This window comes from Hibiscus syriacus, unplaced genomic scaffold, assembly GCF_006381635.1.
Source record: "Hibiscus syriacus cultivar Baekdansim isolate YM2019G1 unplaced genomic scaffold, ASM638163v2 tig00110156_pilon, whole genome shotgun sequence".
Lineage (NCBI taxonomy): Eukaryota > Viridiplantae > Streptophyta > Magnoliopsida > Malvales > Malvaceae > Hibiscus > Hibiscus syriacus.
In genome coordinates, this window is record NW_024062606.1 from 3,505,370 (window position 1) to 3,526,091 (window position 20,722).

At 36.3% G+C, this 20,722-nt stretch overlaps 1 protein-coding gene and 2 pseudogenes across 1 annotated transcript; 1 reads left to right on the forward strand and 2 right to left on the reverse strand.

Moving 5' to 3' along the window:
• Positions 1-27: 27 nt before the first annotated feature.
• LOC120216116 lies at positions 28-9,895 on the reverse strand (annotated as a pseudogene).
• Positions 9,896-12,505: 2,610 nt separating this feature from the next.
• On the forward strand, positions 12,506-14,668 carry LOC120216118 (annotated as a pseudogene).
• A 447-nt stretch (positions 14,669-15,115) lies between these two features.
• On the reverse strand, positions 15,116-19,871 carry LOC120216119 (switch 2-like). Its single transcript, XM_039213632.1, has 7 exons — positions 19,595-19,871; positions 18,418-19,487; positions 17,713-17,960; positions 16,941-17,067; positions 16,583-16,858; positions 16,092-16,350; positions 15,116-15,758 (listed from the first exon to the last, which is right to left on the reverse strand). The coding sequence occupies exons 2-7, from the start codon at positions 19,396-19,398 to the stop codon at positions 15,448-15,450; spliced, it is 2,202 nt and encodes a 733-aa protein (XP_039069563.1). The 5' UTR covers positions 19,399-19,487; positions 19,595-19,871; the 3' UTR covers positions 15,116-15,447.
• Between the last annotated feature and the right edge of the window lie 851 nt (positions 19,872-20,722).

Consider the following 20,722-nt stretch of genomic DNA (forward strand, 5'->3'; position numbering starts at 1 on the left):
ATGTAATGGGTTTAAATTTAACTGCAAACAATGGTTTCATCAAGCCACCAAACACCTGCCAGATCCGTGTATGTCCATACAGAACTCAAGTTTAAATTATCAGAGGCAACCGTCAGCAACTGTCTTGTAGAGCTGTTGTTTTCGACGATGACGCAATTGTGCTTAGCTGCTTTGCCTCTGCCGATATGATAATATCTGAAACAAAAATATGACTGTGAACTCTTGATTCAATATTGTAATTTTGGAGGATATTCTGGGAAGAATAGAGATGCCAAATGCGAAGATATATACTCACCAAATGATTCATTCCGGAAGTCCGCTTGACCTTAAGCCCTGCCAAAGTTTCTTGACCTTCCAAGACTTGTAGTGCATCCTCCGAGAGGTTGGCGCAGTTGTCATTGGTTCGGTATGGTCCCTTTACCGTTAATATTTCTACTTCTTCAGCTCGCAATGGTGTCTGAAGAGCAATGTACTGTTCACCAAACAATTACTATGATTTTAGACAATCATCCTTTAAAAGTTTGTCCTGAAGGTGAAAACGAAAGATGATAAAATCCGATTTTATAAAAGGGGAAATGAGTTCACGCATAGGATTTTGGTAAACCGAAATCACCAATTTTAATGCATTATACCCATTCAAACCAAATGTCGAGGCCATTCAAACTTGTCATAGCCTTAGAAAGAGACATTCTATGTTTAAGCTGGTGGGAAAGAAATCTCACTTCGCATAGCTGCTTAACTGACAGACTGGGCTGACAACAAAGGTAGGGTTGATGATGTGCTGTGTTCGTCCACTGAAATAAGCTTGAGATGAACATCCAACTGCATGCAAAGAATAGGCTTTAATTACACAAAAACGAGGACCTGCATGCAAAATGGGGAATAGAAGGGAAAAGCCAAAAGAACCATATAATTATGGAGTCTCCTGGTATCATCCTATCATACCTCAGCATCGTTTTCCTCCAAGCTCCTAAGATACTCTACCAATCTGTTTAAGCGAGCACGAGAACTCTTGCTACTGCCACTGCCAGAATTTCCATGTCGAGTGTGACTCCGAGCACCACCTCTTCCCCAAGCAAGCAAATCCGGGTTCCAGACAAGCCCAGGAGAAATGCCCCTGCAGTCTCTAGACACTTCTGCATCATTTTCAACATATCCACCATCTGAATTTACCACCGATGAAGAAGGCAGGGTCATCCGGATTCGAGTCCGTCTTTTGCGCCTTCTCTGCCTCACTTCCGTACATCGCTCATCTGTAGAAGATGAATCTTTGCCTCCATTATCATCATTTTCATCCTCAATGTCTTCAGATCCTAAATGCTCAACTCCGCGTAAGTTCCGTTGTCTATGAGGATGACTACTCCAATGATGGCGTAGTGATCTAGTAATAAAGCCACCCGCACTGCGTGCTTCTGATTGTCTCCGTAAAACTTGGGCAATTGATGCTTGGATCTAAATAAAATATAAAAACAACCATTGATAAGAACAAAAAATGTATTAAGGTCTTGAACTTATAACACAATCTAATGATATTCTTAGAACATAGAATTGGATAGGGAATAAAAGAGTACTAAGCAATCATTTAGGACAAGTTTTATCACCTCACATATATGAAATGAGAAACTGATTTATTCCATTTTGGTTATTGATTGCACCAAAGTCAAAAAGATGAAAGGATAATCTTATAAATGGAACTGTAGCATACATTCTCTTTCATTGTGATAATTATTTTAATAGTTCATTACCTGTACTATATATATATATATATATATATGCACACATATATACAAGTAACCATGAAAAGAGTCAGGTTGCATGTTTTAAGGCAGGTGAATGAACACAAATTAATAAGTACAGCAGAGAGAAATAAATGCATGCAGTAACAAGAACTATATATATATACACATATTTATGACCTGCTTGTTGCGAGTCCTTTCCTCTTCATGAAAAGCCAATTCCTGAGAGACCAAATGCAGAAAATCAGCATTGATTAGCCAGATCATGCTGTAAGAAACTTTAAAATAGCATCATGTACTGAAAAAATAAATAAAGAGGAGAAAGGAAAGAACTTAGACATGTTCTTCATACTTATCAATATCTGGATATAAAGCTGCAATTAAGGCATCATAGTTTGGATCATCTCTTAGCGAACGCCGGCTAGCACAATGCGTACGGCAAGCAGGACACTCATTGTTCCTATAATCAGAACCAAGAAATTCCAGAAATTTACAAATTAACCCAAACAGAGGCAAGTTAGTAGCAATCCACTTATAACATACCCGAGTCTCATTGATTTGTCAATGCATTCTCTGCAAAAACGGTGTAGGCATTCCATTACAGTTCTTGTTTTCTTTATGATTCCTGTACACAGAAAGCAATAAATGCTAGTGCTAGCAAACAATGCAATAACTCAAGAAATAAACCAACAGCATTAATGCTGACCACAGATCAGCAGGGAAAGAAAGATTAAAAGACTAACAAGCATAACATTACCTGATGCAATCAAACATAGCAAATGCCTTTTATCCAGTATGTGTCTCCATGAAAAAGTAAAAGCAGCACATTCCATTCATGTGAATACGAATACTATAATATTACTCTTTATTGGTTTTTACTTCAGAGAAAACATGCTAATGCATTTATCTAAATTTAATTAAAATCTGTTTATGGACATATTACACCTTCCCGGCTAGAATTTACATATCGCGTCGAATCCCCGAATTGATAAGCATTTTACTAACATATGCTCACATGATCAACTTATCTGCATTTATTTAATAATACCTTCCTCCCATGTCCCAGTTCATTAAGAACAGTTGTAAAATTTAGATTTACATAGCATCAAAACCCCTTTCAAATAATCAAATGAAAAATTCAGATATCACAGAATCAACAATCTTTGATTATCCTTTTTCCTATCTTCCCAACTTTAGTTCTTTCAAGGAGAATCCAGATATACAAACTCTCCTTGGTTTCCATATTATTTGTGTCCTAGTGCAATCATAAGTTTTTACTAAATTTATGATTTTATACTAAATCTTCTAACACCATTAAGCACAACGGTGAAGATAACTTTTCAACTAGAGCAACTGTCATGACAAAACAAAATAAACCTTACACCAAATAGAATATCCACGAAAGATGTTTTAAGAAAAGGGCCTGGTAGGATCTACCATTTGGAAATCAAACTAAAAGAATTATTGCTTAGAAAGTTGGTTATGTAAAATTAAACTTTATATTCCATTATAGAACACACTCGTATTAACAGTTCTTTTGAACTGAAAATTCATTTTTGTAACACCCCAATTTAGGGGTTAAATTTAAGAAATTATAAAGTGGTGGATTTAATTTGATGTTTTGAAATAAACAGTGGGTTAAATTACAAGATTTCAAAGTTGGAAGACCATTTTAAGAAGTGCAGGAAATTCAGTGGCTAAACCCATGATTTAACCATTTTTTTAATATGTTGAATTATAAGTTCTCTCCCCGTGCGCAGGTTCAGGAGAAAATTTTCCAGTTTTCCCTCTCCAACTACCCTCCTTTCAACTCCGATCTACTCGCCGTCTGACCTCCGATCGACGAGCCGAAACCACCACCGTGTTCGTTGCCAATCGAGGAACAAAACCCCTCAAACCTTTCATCGTGAATCGTCGTCGTTCGTCGTTAATTTCTGTCGAAAGTATCGTCGGTAATAACTCGGTTTTTGTTGGTTTTTCATCGATTCACGACGATCGGGTCATCTGTTTACGACACCTCCCGCACCATCGTGTTCCTTGTGCCGTTCCGAGTCCACCGGTGTTCTCCTTTTTCTCCGGCGGCGGCAGCGCGTGTGGAGGTGAAGCGGTCAAAGTTTCCGACATTTCAAAATCGAGCTCTCCGCCGTTCAAAATGAACCGAGCTTTGTAAGTATCTCGAAATCGCTCAAAATAATTTTTAGAAATTTTTCTGTGAATTTTACACTGCCGGAACAGTGCCCACGCGCCCCCACGCGCCGCCACTGCGCGTGGGGAAGACAAAAGTGACCGGTTTGACCGGTTTTAGTGGATAGTTGACCGGTTTGACCGGTCATAACCCGACCCGACCCGACCCGTTTACCCGACCCGTTTACCCGACCAGTTGACCCGACCCGACCCGTTGACCCGACCCGTTGACCCGTTGACCGTTGACCCACGTTGACCACTGTTGACCAAAACTTTGACCGGCTTTGATCGAGCATTAAACGACCTTTGACTTCGACCGAGTATACCTATCCTGACATTTTTCGACGTTCCAAATCCGATTCCGCTGTCCGTTTTTCGAAATTCAAACCCGAAGACCTCGAAATTGCCGGTCAAACCCGTTGACTTTGATTTTGACCGAATATTCCAAATTTCCGAAAAGTCATATTTTATGCTTTCGACGTTCTGAATCCGAATCCGAAGTCCGTTTCGCCAAATTCGAACCGGTAAGCCGTCTTTCACTGATTTATCACCCAATTCGATCCGTTTATCGTAATTAAGCTTCGTTTCTGATATAATTTATGTTGATATGTATCTGAGGAATTATTGGAAGTTGAATTGAAGATCAAAGGCGTTCGAATGGAATTTTTATGGTCGATCAGTATTGCACGGAAATCGAGGTAATACTTTACTACCTCTTTATGCTTTATGGAACATGTTGGTATTGATAAATGCATGAATGAAAATGTTTAGTCTCATATGTGTAATTAATGAAGATCTACACTAGGTACAAATACGGTAGAAAGTAGATAACTGAATATGGCTCAGATGACTATTATAAGAAATTGGAGGACGGTTTGAATTAAATTACAAGTTCTGGAATTAAGTAATAAAAGAATTAACCATGGATTGTAGATTATAATTTATCTCATTAAAGGTACTTATATGATAAATTAAGAGAATATTTCGATTAGGGAAAATTACGAAATTACCCTTATGTTGGAAAATGATAAGAATTATCTCTGGAAGTGGATTAATAAATCTGAAAAGAATTATTGATCTGCTAAAACTATTGATGTGCATAAGAAATGTTAGTTTTACTTGGAAATTATGGAGAACCGGTTTTTAACCCCAAGAAGGTTTATGCAAGATACTAGAAGTGTGTTAAGGGAATTATTTCAAGATCAGAGATTGTTCAAGAAAGAAATTAATCATATGATCTCTAAATTATATTATTTTCGTTAAGAGCTAATATCGAACTTATCTGGCTAAGAAATTACGGAAATGCCTTAAGAGGTAGAATAGTCTGAGATGACTCTGAATGAGAAAATACTTAGAGGATTCGTACTTAACTCGAATAAGTACGGATTTAATTGTTAAGATCCCGACTTAGTGCAGGAAAATTTATGATATTCCGTTTGTAAAGTCTGAGAAGACACTTGACCTGAAAATATTCGAATAATGAGTAAATACTGGAAGAGTAATTTTATCGGGGGTATTTTGCTGTCAGAATTGTTCGAAAGGACTGAAGTAAATGATAAGATTGAATTAAATAATAAGATCGGATGGAAGGAAAAGATTGAAATACCGTAGATCTGTAAAATGACCAAAATACCCCTGTAATGGAAATGAACCAAGAATATCACCAAGCTCAGGAATGATTGGATATCCTCGAGCTCTGAAATGAATGGAATAAAACCGAATACCAAAATTTACAAAATAACCTTATGGCCTAAATTAAGTAAATGTATTGGATTAATTAAGGAATCCAAGTAAGCATAAGTATTGGACTACCTTTAAAGGTAATGGAAAACAATTTAAGTGAATAGATCAACCCTAAAGCTATGTCAATACTTGAATGGCATAGATATTACTGGAACATGTGTTCGTCTTCTCAAGTTTGGCTCAATGATAATTTTGGAAGTATTCATCTCAGCTCAGCTCTAGATCGTATTCAGTACTAAGAATTGGATGTTTGTTCGACAAATCAACCACGAAGACCAAATTGAATGGAATGAAAGTACAACATGTATCTGAAATTCAGGAACGTTTGAATTACTCTGGAAAATCCTGAAGTAACTGGAATGGACATGACTGCTAAATGAACTAGGTAACCTCAATGACTGAGGATTTAATAAGTGATTTGGATAAGTCTGGAAACTCTTATGAGTTTACGTAGTGTACAATTACAATGAGTTATGAACAAATTAATCAAGTACGTCAACATTTTATGATATTGTGGAAGCGTGGAAATGAAATAAAGACATTGGAAGATTTATTCAGCGATGATTCCGAAAATGGTTTACGGACAAGAATTTGTGGTATTAAAGAGTAAATACCCTAGAAGGAAAATGAATTGATCAGTCGACATAGATTGTTAAGGTTCTGAATCTTCGTTCTCAAGTTGTTCGATTATCCGATCAATTGACATGGATATAAAGGATTCTGAATACCCTTCTGATTACATACAACTTCTGAAAACTGTCCAAATAAGATATGATCCTGATAATTCACATTCTGAATAACTGATGATTCTGTCAGTTATTGAACTTTTCCAATAGTATTTCTAACGTCTGGTATTTTATCGGTATACTGAAAATCCGTGTTTCTCTGCCTGCTAAGATTATTTAGCATCTCTGAATAATATCTGTAAACTCTGGTGTGTTCCCTAATCATATAAATATTTTATCTGATTTCCGACTTGAATTCTGTTCTGATAAATGACCTGAATTCTGTTCTGATTTCTGATATGGATTCTGTTCTGATATCTGTTCTGAATTCTGTTTTGATTTCTGATATCTTCGTTTAATGACGGAAAAATGTTTTAATTGGGGGGTATTGTTGAAGGAAGAATTTCCGCAGGTACCTCGGCTTTGTGCTCAGGGCCTTATATGTTGTGTTGGGTTGGGTGTATGGTTCTGGGGAACCTACACATTATGTTGTGATGGGATGGGGGTATATATATATATGTGTTTTAAAAAGATCTGAAAAGTTACATGGTTTTTGGGAACACACTAGAAAACCTATTCTGATATCCTGAACCTAGACATCCGAAATATTTCCATCTGAAATGAATACTATTTGTTACTACATGCGATATCAATGGACCTCAGCTCAACAGAAAGATCTGTAAATATCTGAAACAATAAGGAAAATATGTTTATCTGTATCTGCACGTTTTTCAGCATCATCTGGTAGTTCTTTATTACTGAGCTTTTCGAAGCTCACTCTATTACTCACCTTTTCAGGTTAAAAGAATTGTACCAGTGCATCTATCGACTTCAGTAAGGGAGTTCTTCCGGCGTTGTTGCAGAGTATGGTACATGTGATTAGGGGGCATGTAATTGTATTTTGATTTATATACGAGTCTGGAAATATGTTTTATTTTTAAATAGTGACAAATGATTTTATAAGTTTACATGTTCTGATAAAAAGATTTAAATTTTCCGCTATTTTTACAATGGGTCGCTCCGGTGGCCCTAATGTGACTTCCCGGATCGGATCGGGTTACCCGCATCGGTCTGGGGGGTTACAATTTTCTTCAAGACAAACCTGATCATAACTTCAGCACAAGCTAGAAAGGGGGAGACAACATTTAATTCGTACAAAACCAACTAAAGAAGATATCAATTTCAGACAATATAACTAAAACAACAAGTGGAAAAATTTCTGCATAATCGTAGAACATTTAAGGAAGAAAGCACTATGTTCTACAGTTCTACTTATACGTCTGGAAAAAAATAAGACATACTTTATCGATTAATAGTATAATATGTGCACTAAACAGTAAACATATGACACTTGATTTTCCTCTTGTAATGGTTCATATGATTTTCCAAAGACAAAAGAAAAATAATCAACAATATATGCTCATAATAAAGAAAAGGTGATGGGTTTGACCTCCACAGAGTCTGTAACCAAACAAGAGTTGTTCATTTTTATTTATTACAACCACTGATTCATATATCTAAACTCCTAATCACAGATATTCAACATAAATTGTAGGAGCAAAGCATAGAATGGTAGCAAATTGAAGTATTACCTAAACAAATTGGGCATTGAACATCTTTACGAATTTCCGGAAGCTCTACGAAGACATATCTGGAATTCGAACATAAAAAATGTAAATAGAACTTTCTATCATGTCATTTATAGATTAAAGGTACATTATGTACATTATGCATAAAGATTCCAGAAAGCATGTCGGTAGAAAGATAGAACTGTTGCTGTCATCAATGTAAATATATGACTTTGCATGACAGCCAAGGAAATCAGAACACAAGGTGTCAACTAATACTTTATTATCACACTAAGAATGACCGAGGAAAAATGAATTAAGCTGTTATTTTTTAGTAAATCTAGCAATATATATATATAAAGAGAGAGGGGAAGAGAGAAATAGAACCAAACCCAAACCAACTTACTATGAGAATCCTGACATGTACCCATACCAAAAGAATGACCCAAATATCATGGTTTATGAACGAGATTCCACAATAACAGACTCCATGATAGCTAGTTGTCATTTCCCATGCATTGTTTCCTCCAAAGACTAGAATAGACGATGAAAAGCGGCACTTTTCAAACCTCACTAGCCTGCCTCAGCTCTTACTTTCATGCTTGTTCACAGACTCGCCAGCTCCAGAGTGTATTTTACTTGGGTAATACTCTTTGAAGAAATAACAGTTCAAAACCTAGGCAGAGGCACCTCCGTAGTTTCAATGCATAGACTCTTTGACTGAAAGCTTAACAAAACTAGCCTAGTGACACTGACTCATTAAGGTTTTATTAGATTCTCAAGAGTTGAACCCAGATTGCATAATGGGATTCAGAAAAACGCAAGGTGGGGAAGAAAAGAACCCAGAATCAAAACAAACTGCATTTATACAAGACAAATCATGCACATTTTGAACAGTGAAATAAAATAGTAGGACGTGTTTTCGAGCTAGTATTTTACAAGTTGGTAAAGAATACTCAAAGTGTTTTACTGGACAAACAAGGACCCGAGACGGATAAAGAATATATATGAACAGATTTCAGAATTTCCCAGCCTTAAGCGGGTACGAGCATATACAGGACACAGATCGTTGACATGCAAATTGCAAATCAAATAAACGATGAGGAAAAATATCACAAAAACGCAATGTCATATAGCAAATAGCACAAAACCCAACAAGTAAAACTCGAATCATTTTCTCTCCAGCAGCTAAAACATCGAAAAGAAAGAAGAATGCTCGTCGTAAAGAAACGAAATCGCAGCAAGCCCAACTCATAAAAGCAGAGCGAAAGCTAATCGTGAAGCTAAAATAGATTAAGAAATACAAATGATGGACAGAGAAAGAGATCGAAAAGAGTACTGGGGTTTCTCTTGAGAAGTAGAAGATTGGCTCCCATCAGAATCTGAGAACAAAACGGAAAGGGAAAAAAAAGCCCAGGAATCAAAAACAACTTCAAACATGTGCTTACACCTATGCATCGAGCTATATAGGGGAAACAAAAGTGTGAAAAAAAAGAGAAAATGACGTCACCATCTTCGTCTTCTCCATCTCCATCGTCATCTTCATCTTCTTTGTCGGCTTGTAGTTGTTGAGCTTGTTGGTTCTGCTCATCGGGGGTCTTGTTTCTGTTGCTCCTGCTCTTGTTCCGGCTCGGGCTGTTGTTCCTCCTCTTGGGTTGTGTCGGCCTCAGCTTCTTCGAGTTGGCCATCTTCGTTCCGAGATCGCTTGGTGTGGCTCTGGTGATGGAGAGTGGAGTCTTCTTCATCGTCGAGATTCTCCGGCAATGACCGCTTCTGGGCTGGCATTGATGCCGCCGATTGTGTGAATCCTTTGTTATATTTTTGCTTACCAAAAACACCCCGCTGAAGAGGGAGGACGACGACCCAGAGATTGCTCGCACTTCTCTTTCTCCTCCCTCTTCTGTATGGGTCGATACAAAAAAAAATTAGCAGGGGTGGTAGAGCAACCTTGAGATTGTGGAATCCAACAAAAACTGTTCTCAACCTGGTTGTGTTGGAATAATCTATTATTTTACCTCTCCTTATACATATAAAAATAAAGGACAATCATTTTAAGAAGAGATCGGATTCATCAGATGTTAAATGAGCACATGATGGTTCGGTGGGCGGCCTTATGTGTCTTTTATCTTTTTTACTTCTCAGTCTCAACAGTGTATGTATTTTATAAATAAATTATTGAATATTAAATTATAACTTTATTTTTATATTTAATAAATACTTCTCTAATCAATTTTATATTATAAATGAATACTTATGGTTACTTTTTAAAAATTATGTATTTAATATTTAAATTATTAGTTTTCATTTTATTATTTAAAATTTTAAAATTATATCAAGGGATGACAATTTAACTCGAAAATGATGGGTTCTGATTCGACCCGATCCGATAGGGTCAAATTCTTTTTTTTATATAAAAAAAATTGGGTTTAGATCGAGTTGATTTGTATTTTTTAAGAGGATGAGGTCAGGTTGAGTAGGGTGAAGGGTGAAAAAACTTCGACTCAACTCGGTGATAATAATGTAACTTCTTTGGAAAAAGTTTATTATTTTTTAATTAAGTCCTTATTTTATGCAGAGTAAGCTCGGGTTGAGACAAATTTATACTCTAAAAAATCAGGTTAGGTCGGGTCAAATAGATTATATACAATTTTCGGGTTCTAGTGGAGATTACATATTTTCGAGTTGGGTCGGGTAGACCAAAAAATCGACCCTAACCCAACTCGTTATCATCCTTGACACCTAGTGTTTAGTTTTCATTTTATTTTAATACCCGTCGTTAAAAACTAAAGCATTTAATACATAAACTATCAGTTTTAGCCCATTTTAGTACTTAAACTTTCAATCTTTTCAAAACTAAATATTAAATTTTGAACGGAGTATTAAAATCAAACAAAAACTAAAGTTTTTAAAAGCGAAGTACTAAAATGAAACCAAAACTAAACTTTATATACAATTTTTAAAAAAAATTAAAATATTAGATACTAAAACGAACCAAAACTAATAATTTAGGTACTGAACGCATAATTTACCCTTAAAAGAATTATGGTCACAAATTTAACGTGTCTATGTTATATATACATAGTAGTCTTATGGTACACCCATCCTATAGGTCAAAGTAAAAAAAGGCAAAGAAATGTTTAAAAAATAATTATTTATTTGGAGAAAAAAAACTAACAATTATTGAAAAAAAATAAAAATTATTTTAAAAAATTATAAAATTTGTATTCCTTCCTTAAACAATGAGCTTACACACACCAATGAGCTCTTAGATAACATATATGATTATAACTCGCATTTTCACATATGCTTCCACAACCTTTTTTTAAAGACTAATTTCTTAAATTTTACGAATATCATTTTATTATTTAAATTTATTTAATTATTTTTACTCAATTTATAAAATTGACTTAAATCGAATATGTTATTTGAATTTTTATTTTAGTTTAAATTTAATTATTTATAATATCATAGTATTAATTGGTTTCAATTTAAACAATTATCTATAACCATATACGATATATATATTTCTTCGTATTTTTTTCGCATGTGAGTACATTTGTGATGTTTTTTTAATAAACTAAATATCATATAAAATTATATAATAATATTTTTAAAGAATGTAAAATTTGTGATGTTATTTGAAATTATATTCGTATTTTATAGTATTTTATAGTGATAAAGAGACACGTGGTTCTGATTTGATCAAATGAACTTAAAATGAGACATGTGATTCTTTGAGTTTATGGTCAAATCCAACCGAATTATATAATTTTTTTATTAATCCAAGATAAATACGATGTATTATATGTTTAAAGATAAATTTTAATTATTTTATAATAAATACTCATTCTCTTAATATTTTTTATGCTAGGATCTCAGATCTTAAAAAATAATAATAATAATTTATTTATTATATCGAGATCGAATGTTTCGTCCGAGAGTACGTAGGCAATACATCTGCAGGGATGACCTTGTCAAATATCAAACAGGCCCCTGGATTCATCATAGCATGGGCAAGCAAGTCCCTACTTAATCAATTGCCCAAGCAAGTCCCTACTTAATCAACAACGGCAATTTGCAGAATTGGTGTCTTTAATTTCGTTGGATTGATTACCTTGACCCCACGGACACATATGGACTTGTGCCCTGCCCTATGTGTCCTTGTCCTTATCATGCTTAGGTCTCAAATGGTGGCTACGGTAATAATTATATTTTGCAATGTTTAAATTATATAAGTCATAATGTTTCAAATAAAATGTCTTGTAATGACCAAATAAGTAATAATTATATCGACAAAATAAAATAATTTAGTAATTAAAAGATTTATTTTTATTTTTTAAGTATAACTTATAATGTTTCAAATAAAATGCTTTGTAACGATCAAATAAATATAATTATATTAATACGAATGTTTTAGTAATTTAAATTTTTATTCTTTTAAGATTTTAAGTTGGAATACGGTGTATATATAGGGACGCGAAGCGAGGTCAAATCCGCCATTTTGTTGCAGAAGCAAAACCTTAAACCTAAATCCGGACATATAACTAGGCTCGCCCCTTCCATTTCTCCTCGCCTTAAGGAAGTAGTCAAACAGCTTCCTCGTCGACCTCTCACTCTCAGGTTGCTTTTCATCATCTTTATTTCCTGTTGTTTGGATGCTTAGAAATTGAGTTAAGAAGTCACTCCAAGTTAGTTTAATGCTTCTTTGCAGTGTAGTTCAAATTAGCTTTGTTGTTCTTCTCATCTTTTCATTTGTAGCTGCCAAAAAGGACTGAATTTTACTGTGTATTGATATTTCGGTATGCTGTGCTTTGGTTTTAAGTAATGGTGATCGGATTCTTAGCTTAATAGTTGTTGTAAGTAACTTGCAGATCTGTCGTATGTTTTACCATGTTCATATTGGTATATGGAAATATGTGGGATAATTTTGACTGTGTGGAAAATCTTAAAATTTTGCTTGTAAATTTAAGATGATCCGGTGTTGATGTATTTCTGGGTTTTCTATTAGATTCAGCCCATTAGTCTCTAAAATTTCTTATTAAGGCTTGATTTTGTCCCCTAATTCTGTTTACTTACAGGTCATTCACTATCTTGAGCTGTAAGCATGGCAGATGGATCGAAGCGACCATCACTGTTTCAGACAATGCATGGACAGTCCTATTTGATTTCCATGCTTTCTCCTAACTTGCCTGCCAGTAATTATAATGTGACGAGTGGAGGAATTCATGTTGCTTTACAGCCATCACGTCAAGCCACTGGGTTGGCACACGTGTTCCCTGTTTCTCCCGTGTTTGTACATGCTCCGGCTGAGAAAGGTTTTTCTGGTTTTATGGTGGATTTCCTCATGGGAGGAGTTTCTGCGGCCGTTTCCAAGACTGCAGCTGCTCCGATCGAGAGGGTTAAGCTTCTAATCCAAATCAGGATGAGATGATCAAATCCGGGAGGTTGTCTGAACCATACAAGGGAATTACTGACTGCTTTGCCAGGACTATGAAGGATGAAGGTGTCCTTGCCCTCTGGAGAGGCAACACTGCTAATGTTCTCAGATATTTCCCCACCCAGGTTGCTTTTCCTTTCATTTGTTTTCAAGTGCTTTCCATTACTTTTCTGTCATACCTATTGAAGTGGTTTTGTATCTTTTTTACTAACGAAGTTTGTCTGTTATATCCTTGCGCTATCTGCTATCTTAGCGGACCTCATCTTGGGAGTGCACCTAGTACTTGGCATTATTTTACTCGGGCTATCATCTTTTTATGTCTTGCTCCTTACGAAATAAGGGTTCTAACGCTTGAAGTGCACCTTGTACTCTTGGCAACACTGCTTATATGTGTGATGTAGTATTTACTATGTCAGTCTGGTCAAAGGACACTTATCTTCCTCATTTTATGTTCCTGCTTATAGCTTAACTCAGTTATATGTGCCAGGCTCTGAACTTTGCCTTCAAGGATTATTTCAAGAGGATGTTCAACTTCAAGAAGGACAAAGATGGCTACTGGAAATGGTTTGCTGGAAACTTGGCATCCGGCGGTGCTGCTGGTGCTTCATCCCTTCTTTTTGTTTACTCTCTGGATTATGCTCGTACACGTTTGGCTAATGATAACAAGGCTGCTAAGAAGGGTGGTCAGAGGCAGTTTAATGGTTTAGTTGATGTCTATAAGAAAACCATCCAATCTGATGGTATTGCTGGTCTTTACCGTGGATTCAATATCTCATGTGTTGGAATCATTGTCTATCGTGGGCTCTACTTTGGTATGTACGATTCACTGAAGCCTGTTGTTCTGGTTGGTGGGTTGCAGGTATGAATCTGTTTCCTTGGCCCTCGTAGCCATGTCTAAACAGCAACATTACCTGGAGTTTATCAGTTGAAACATGCCTGATTCCGTGTGCATTTGGTATTCACAGGATAGTTTCTTGGCAAGTTTCTTGCTGGGTTGGGGTATCACGATAGGTGCGGGATTGGCATCTTATCCAATCGATACAGTTCGTAGAAGAATGATGATGACCTCTGGAGAAGCAGTCAAATACAAGAGCTCGATGGACGCATTCTCCCAAATCATCAAGAATGAAGGTACCAAATCACTGTTCAAGGGTGCTGGTGCAAACATTCTCCGTGCTGTTGCGGGTGCTGGTGTGCTTGCTGGCTACGACAAGCTGCAAGTCATTTTCTTGGGCAAGAAATACGGATCTGGTGGTGGCGGCTAATGATATCAAACAACAATGGATAGTGATAGATACTGCAGCCTCGATGAATGATTTAGATTCCCAAATTCGAATAGTTTTGGAAGGACATAGTGCTTTCGATAGGTTCCTAGTAATTAAGGATTTAAAATGAAGAAGTTGGTGATGAAAAAAATACTTTAGCTTCGAGTGTTACATGTGTTTAGTTCCAAGATCATGTGCTTTCTTTTTGGATTTGAGAAAAACAATGCCTTTTTTCGAATAAGTGCTTGAAGTTGATTCTGCAGTATGTGAGCTCCATTATCTTCTTGTGATTGTTATTTATTAGAGTCAATTTTTCCTAGTAATCATGCTTATGATAGAGATCCTTGATATAATTTGTTGGTATATGATCGCGATCTAATCTATTGATTGATTAATCCGCCATCTAAATAGTTTTCACAATTGTATCCTAAAAAAATGACAGAAAACAGATCAAAAATGTAAAAAGGAACAAAGTACACATACATTCTTGTGCCTCTCCAGCTCTGGAACACCCTACTGTCCATATGTATTGTACATTGTAAAAACTTCTCTATTTTGATACAAAGAGTGTAAGGTTTGAGATTGAGTCTGAAACTTGTGTTAGATATTACCGCTAAAGGCTGGCTTCGTGAACTAATTAAAGACTAAATTGGGTTCACATTCGAAAACCTTTCGGATTTTCTACATAAAATGACTTAGACCTATCACTAAGAAGAAGGGTTGAAGGAAATGAAGAATATCAACGATCTGTTGCTTTACAAGTTCATGATTGAGCTTACCAACACTGTTTCAACCATTTGATGTCTCTTTTTTTCTTCTTTTGTAGTCTTGAAGCAAACTCTCCCTCTCCGAAGGTGTAGCGGAGAGTACCCACTTACTGAACTCAACCAGTCCCATGCCCTTGATCTGCGCCAGGCAACCATATTGAATCTTTTTCCTGTCTCTACTCGAGGCATCTTTTTCCTCACCATTTGTTTTCCGTTTCCGTGAAGCATTTGCATCTATTCTCGGGTTATTGTCATCAGTAATGAGTAATATTTTCTGGTGTATCCCAGGTCTATTGTTCACAATATCTTCGTTACGATGGGCATATAAGATACCTGAAGATAAAAGAGGGAGAGCATCGATTTTTATTTCCAAAAATCCCTAATTGACGGCAAAAATCTTGGACATGCATTCAAATTGTAACCGGTCAACTATGTAGCATCTTTGGAGTGAACATAAGATAAGCACATTATATCCATTGGCTTGTAAAAACAACACAACAGAACACAGCACCAAGTTGCGTATAAACTGGAAATAAAATCCAACTATAATCAGCTTTGCTCGTCTCTATTCCATGTGAAAAAAAAAGATTAAAAAGAATCGAAATGATCAAATATGAATGGAAGATTAGGCCATTGACCAGGAAACATAATAGTAAAGGAACATACCTAAGTCTTCAAGGACTGGTTTACCAGTAGCAGCAGTCTCTATGGTCCTAAGATGCAAATTCTTGGACACCGATGACAATGTTTCACTTCCTTCCAATGGAGTTGGAAGGACCCCTAGATTGATTGATTCATGCTTATTGGTATGGTGCTCCCGTTGCTTTTCATGTAATTCAAGAATTTCACTAGTGAAAAGTTTATCTGAAAGATCACGAAACAGATTGCAAATTCCAAAAAGCTCGCCTTGGAATTCCTTACAGTCCTGAAAACAAGATGGATGTCACATACATGGAATGTAGAAACTCAGAACTCGGAAAGGATGACTGGGACCATTCCACTTCTAGAATAAAGCCACAAGTTCGGTAGATGCTTTACTTCGTTTATCAAATGGATCTTGTTGATGAGGTAAATTACATCAATGTACAGGTAGATCTAAAACATAATCAGATCACTAAGAGAGTAGTTCAGCCACACACAAAATTCTATATCTATACCTGCACACCTTCAAAGTATCTTTTTTCCATTTTTCCAGAGACAGCTATGTTTGATAGCTGCTGCTTATACACCTGACGTGAATATACAAGCTCCTCAAGGGAACCAGCTGCAAGAAACCGGAAAACCACAACATGCCGCCTCTGCCCAAAACGAAATGATCTGTCCTGGGCCTGTAAATCTTGGGCAGGGTTCCAATTTGGATCAAATATAACCACGCGATTAGCACTTACAAGATTCAATCCAAGCCCACCAGCTCGGGTTGATATAAGGAACACCTGAAACCCAAAGAAAGAATAAAAATGATATGAAGATTCAAATTAAAAACCCTGCTAGAGTTCAAGGTAATTCGAAAAATACTTGTTTGCTTGGACTTGAGTTAAACTCATCAACAAGAGAATGGCGCATGTTAGTTGGAGTAGATCCATCAAGTCTTGAAAAGCAAAAGCCTTTTCGTATAAGAAGCTTTTCCAATATATCAAGCATCCTGACAATTGTTTTTCAATGCAATAAGCAAAAATGACAAAAATGGAGCAAGTGACGGAATAGATGCATGATAAATCATTCAAACTTCAGTCTTCAAGAACCTAACTGTCAACTAAACGAACAAGTTTTGCTATGAAATAGCTAACTTGTACCATCAAAAATTTGAAAAAAGAAGCCCCTTTCATATTCTAATGTTTATAATTCGCATGATATTCTTTTAGCCTATTCCTCATTGAAGATTAAAATTCTTACCTCATTCCCAATTTTGGAAGATGAAATGTTGAAATCAGAAGAGTTTTGGGTCTCTGCAGCTTTTCATAACATTGTACATGAAACAATTTTGACAAGTGGTATTGATTCGATTCAATTCAATCAAAAATAAAAATTACAAAATCATTTTGCAAGTATTGATATTGGAAAGTGTTATCTTCAATTTTCTGCTAAATAAAAATACAGTGACAAATATTATCTTCAGGAAATACATACAAATTATGAGGATTTTGGCCTATCCTAAAGTAATTCACAATGTTTTGAATTTGGCTAGCATATCGAGTAAACACAAGTTATGCCCGTAAAGGTCCAGGTTTCATGGTCTAGTAATCAGACAATCCAAACTAAGCACTGAAGTATGAAATACAAATATTACCTGACAGAGTAGCTAAAAAGAAGGATTTTGTCACCCATCAAAGCCCATGAGGACATTAAATTTTCCAAGGCCTTCATCTTGCCACAATATCTAGTGTCACTTAAATCCATAAAGCTGTTACTTGGGGCAGTCCCTCCCACCGTATCAATATCTGGACCAAAAACAGAAGAGGCAAATTCTGAATCTTTTCTTTGTTTTTCCGGTTCATCCCTTGGATTAGGCTTAATAAGCTCCAAGTGATTACTAATCTGCAATGAAGATCCAAAGGTAAGCACAAGACAGATCCAGAACAATACCAACAATACTTATGTTTGAAGATTATGCAAACTACACTCTTTAATATCTAATGCTCGAAATAAATATCGGATTTCTGATCTTAAATTACAATGTAACGTGTCACTGGACATATTTTTAATAATCTCTCAGTATATGTTTTGAGGAATGCAATGTTCATGGTTTCCAGTCTGAAATCAATTTGATGATATAGCCTATAGAAGAACAGATCCATGAGATAATAAAGAAAACTTCCGGGAGTCTAATACCATGCTTAAATGGAATTTGAAGGAAAATGTATCAGCTATTGATCTGGTACATGTTTTTAGTTAAAGGGTTCCTGTATTGCACTGATGTACAGGCGTTCTCATGGACAAGCATAAAAAATTATGAGAGGGGGCAAAAAAGAGAGAGGAGGAGGAAGTCATTGACCTGTTGCAGCTTGACAAGGCAGGGAAGGACAAGGCAGAAAGGGCATGAATCACAACCCTCTGGGATGTCCCTATGAAGGTAAGGCCATACAATTCCATCAGGCACAGTCCTCTTACAACATTCCCCTTGTTTAAGTGGGCTTCCACAACTACAGGGCAGGTCCTTGTTTATAAGACATTGGATGTCTGGCAGCTGCAACATTCTCTGATACACCCGTTTTTGCAATTCACTCATGGCACAAAATACAACATTATCTTCCTTTCCCAACATATGTTGTCCAATAGTCTCCTCTTTTGTCCTTCTTAGCATATATTTATGAAGGACTGATGCCAGGTGCTGTTTACGCTCATCAGCTACCCGAACAAATCTTTCAGGAGCAGTTGACCTCTGGCCATGCTTGAGGGGTTCATCATAAAGCTCCCGAAAATGTTCCCTTGTTCCCAAGGATCCAGGAGCAACCCAGTCAAAGAGGTTAAAGAGTTCCATAATTTTGTTCTGCATGATGGTTCCTGTAAGACCAATTCGTCTGCAAGTCTTAATCTCTAAACATGCTATATAGAGTTTTGATTTTTCATTTTTTAGGCAGTGTGCTTCATCAACAAACACAATCTCCCACTTGATCTCCGACAAAAGATTGCCATGAATTCTGAACGTGTCAAAACTAGTAACCAGAACTTCAACTCCATTGGCTTGTAGCTTCTCAAGAATTAATTCGCGGCTTGACCCATGGTAAATAAAAACATTAAAGGGTGCCCATTTGGAGAATTCACACTCCCAATTATGGATGACAGAAGTGGGGCAGATTATTAATACAGGTCCTTTTTGTTCAACCTGGTTTTCCTTCACTGGTTTGGAGTCACCATATTCCTCGTCTTTTCCATATACAGCAGCGAGAAATGCGATTGTCTGGATTGTCTTGCCGAGACTTCCCTTTGCAAACATCTCCGGCATTGTCCGGCCACCGGTCTCCGACAAGCGCATTGCACTCCCACAGCGTTCAGTTCACTCAATGCTTCTTTCGTTGCTCGTCGGATTCTTAATTCTAGAGTTGTTGTTCGAAACAACGTTGACTTTATCAACGTTTATGACCCAAAAAATGTTAATTATCATCCAATCTTTAAACTCTCCCAAGCCAATTTCTGTGTGTGTTTAATTTAAATTATCGGACAAAGGTTACCTGAAGAAGCCGCTCTTGGGTTTCCCAGAAAATTCTCGTCTGTTCAACCTGTGTATCATCCTCATCGTCTCCGCCGGCGAAGTCTCCCGGATTCTTGTCGTCGAAATCTTTGCTTTCGTCCATGAACCCAAACATCATATCGGCAAAACTCGCCTCTCCGTCGAGGAACTTATCGATTTCATCGGAATTATGTCGAGTCACGGAGACCTTTTCCATTTCTCCTACCACCGGAAACAAATTATTGCTTTAGGATTTTGGTGCCGACGAGGTTTGGGTTATGGAGACCAAATTTATATAGCAGAAGTTACCTTCAAAGTTCAAACAATAAAACTATAACAAAGAGCGTGTTGGGTCCTACGTGGGGTCCAGCTGTCCTAGGTGGACGAACAAATCTCCGCGGCTATTGAAACGGGTGGGGTCAATGCCTACGTGTCGAGTGATCATTGATTGCTGAGTCGGATCAAACGAAGCATGATACGAATTCAAGACCGAAGAAGCAGTATGGATGTGCTTCGATAATAAAAAAATATTCCAATATTAGCTTTAAAATTTATTTATTTATTTTATTTTTATGATTATTTATTTACGTGAATATTTATTTTTATCCTTAAGATAGGAATCAGATCTCTGATATCTATCAATGTTAGAGTTGTATATTATAGGTAAATGTTATATATGGATTTAAGTTTAGTTTGATATTAATTTGAGTTTAATTATATATATATATATATATCTTTGTATGTTATAATGATCAATTTTAATTATAGTTCACCAAGCAATTTTTACTGTAATTATTATTATGTTTGCTCTTTTTAACAATACTTCTAACACTTCCATACATCATCAAATTAATAATAATAATTCATTGTGGTCGTGGGATCGAGTCCCACGGTGGACAATTCATAATTCTGACTGTCGGAGGTTTTCCACGGAAGCTGCTCTCAACCTTGCGTTGAGGGTAGCCTACTACCTTGCCTCCCCTCACCCTATTACATATGGGAATAGGGTCAGTTAATTTTAATTCCATGAAGATAATTATGCTTTGTCACTTAATGACAAGTTGAATGAAGAAATTGATGAGCCAAGTGAGAATAAATTAGAAAAAGATTAATTTATTATTAATTATAG

Bases quoted from the DNA above. Each gene is read 5' to 3' on its own strand.
- LOC120216119 (XM_039213632.1), bottom strand. From the start codon at position 19,398: ATGCGCTTGTCGGAGACCGGTGGCCGGACAATGCCGGAGATGTTTGCA. The intron at 16,351-16,582 runs GTATAGATATAG...TCTTGTTTTCAG, and splicing joins GATACTTTGAAGGTGTGCAG to GACTGTAAGGAATTCCAAGG. The intron at 15,759-16,091 runs GTATGTTCCTTT...TTTTATCTTCAG, and splicing joins ACCAGTCCTTGAAGACTTAG to GTATCTTATATGCCCATCGT.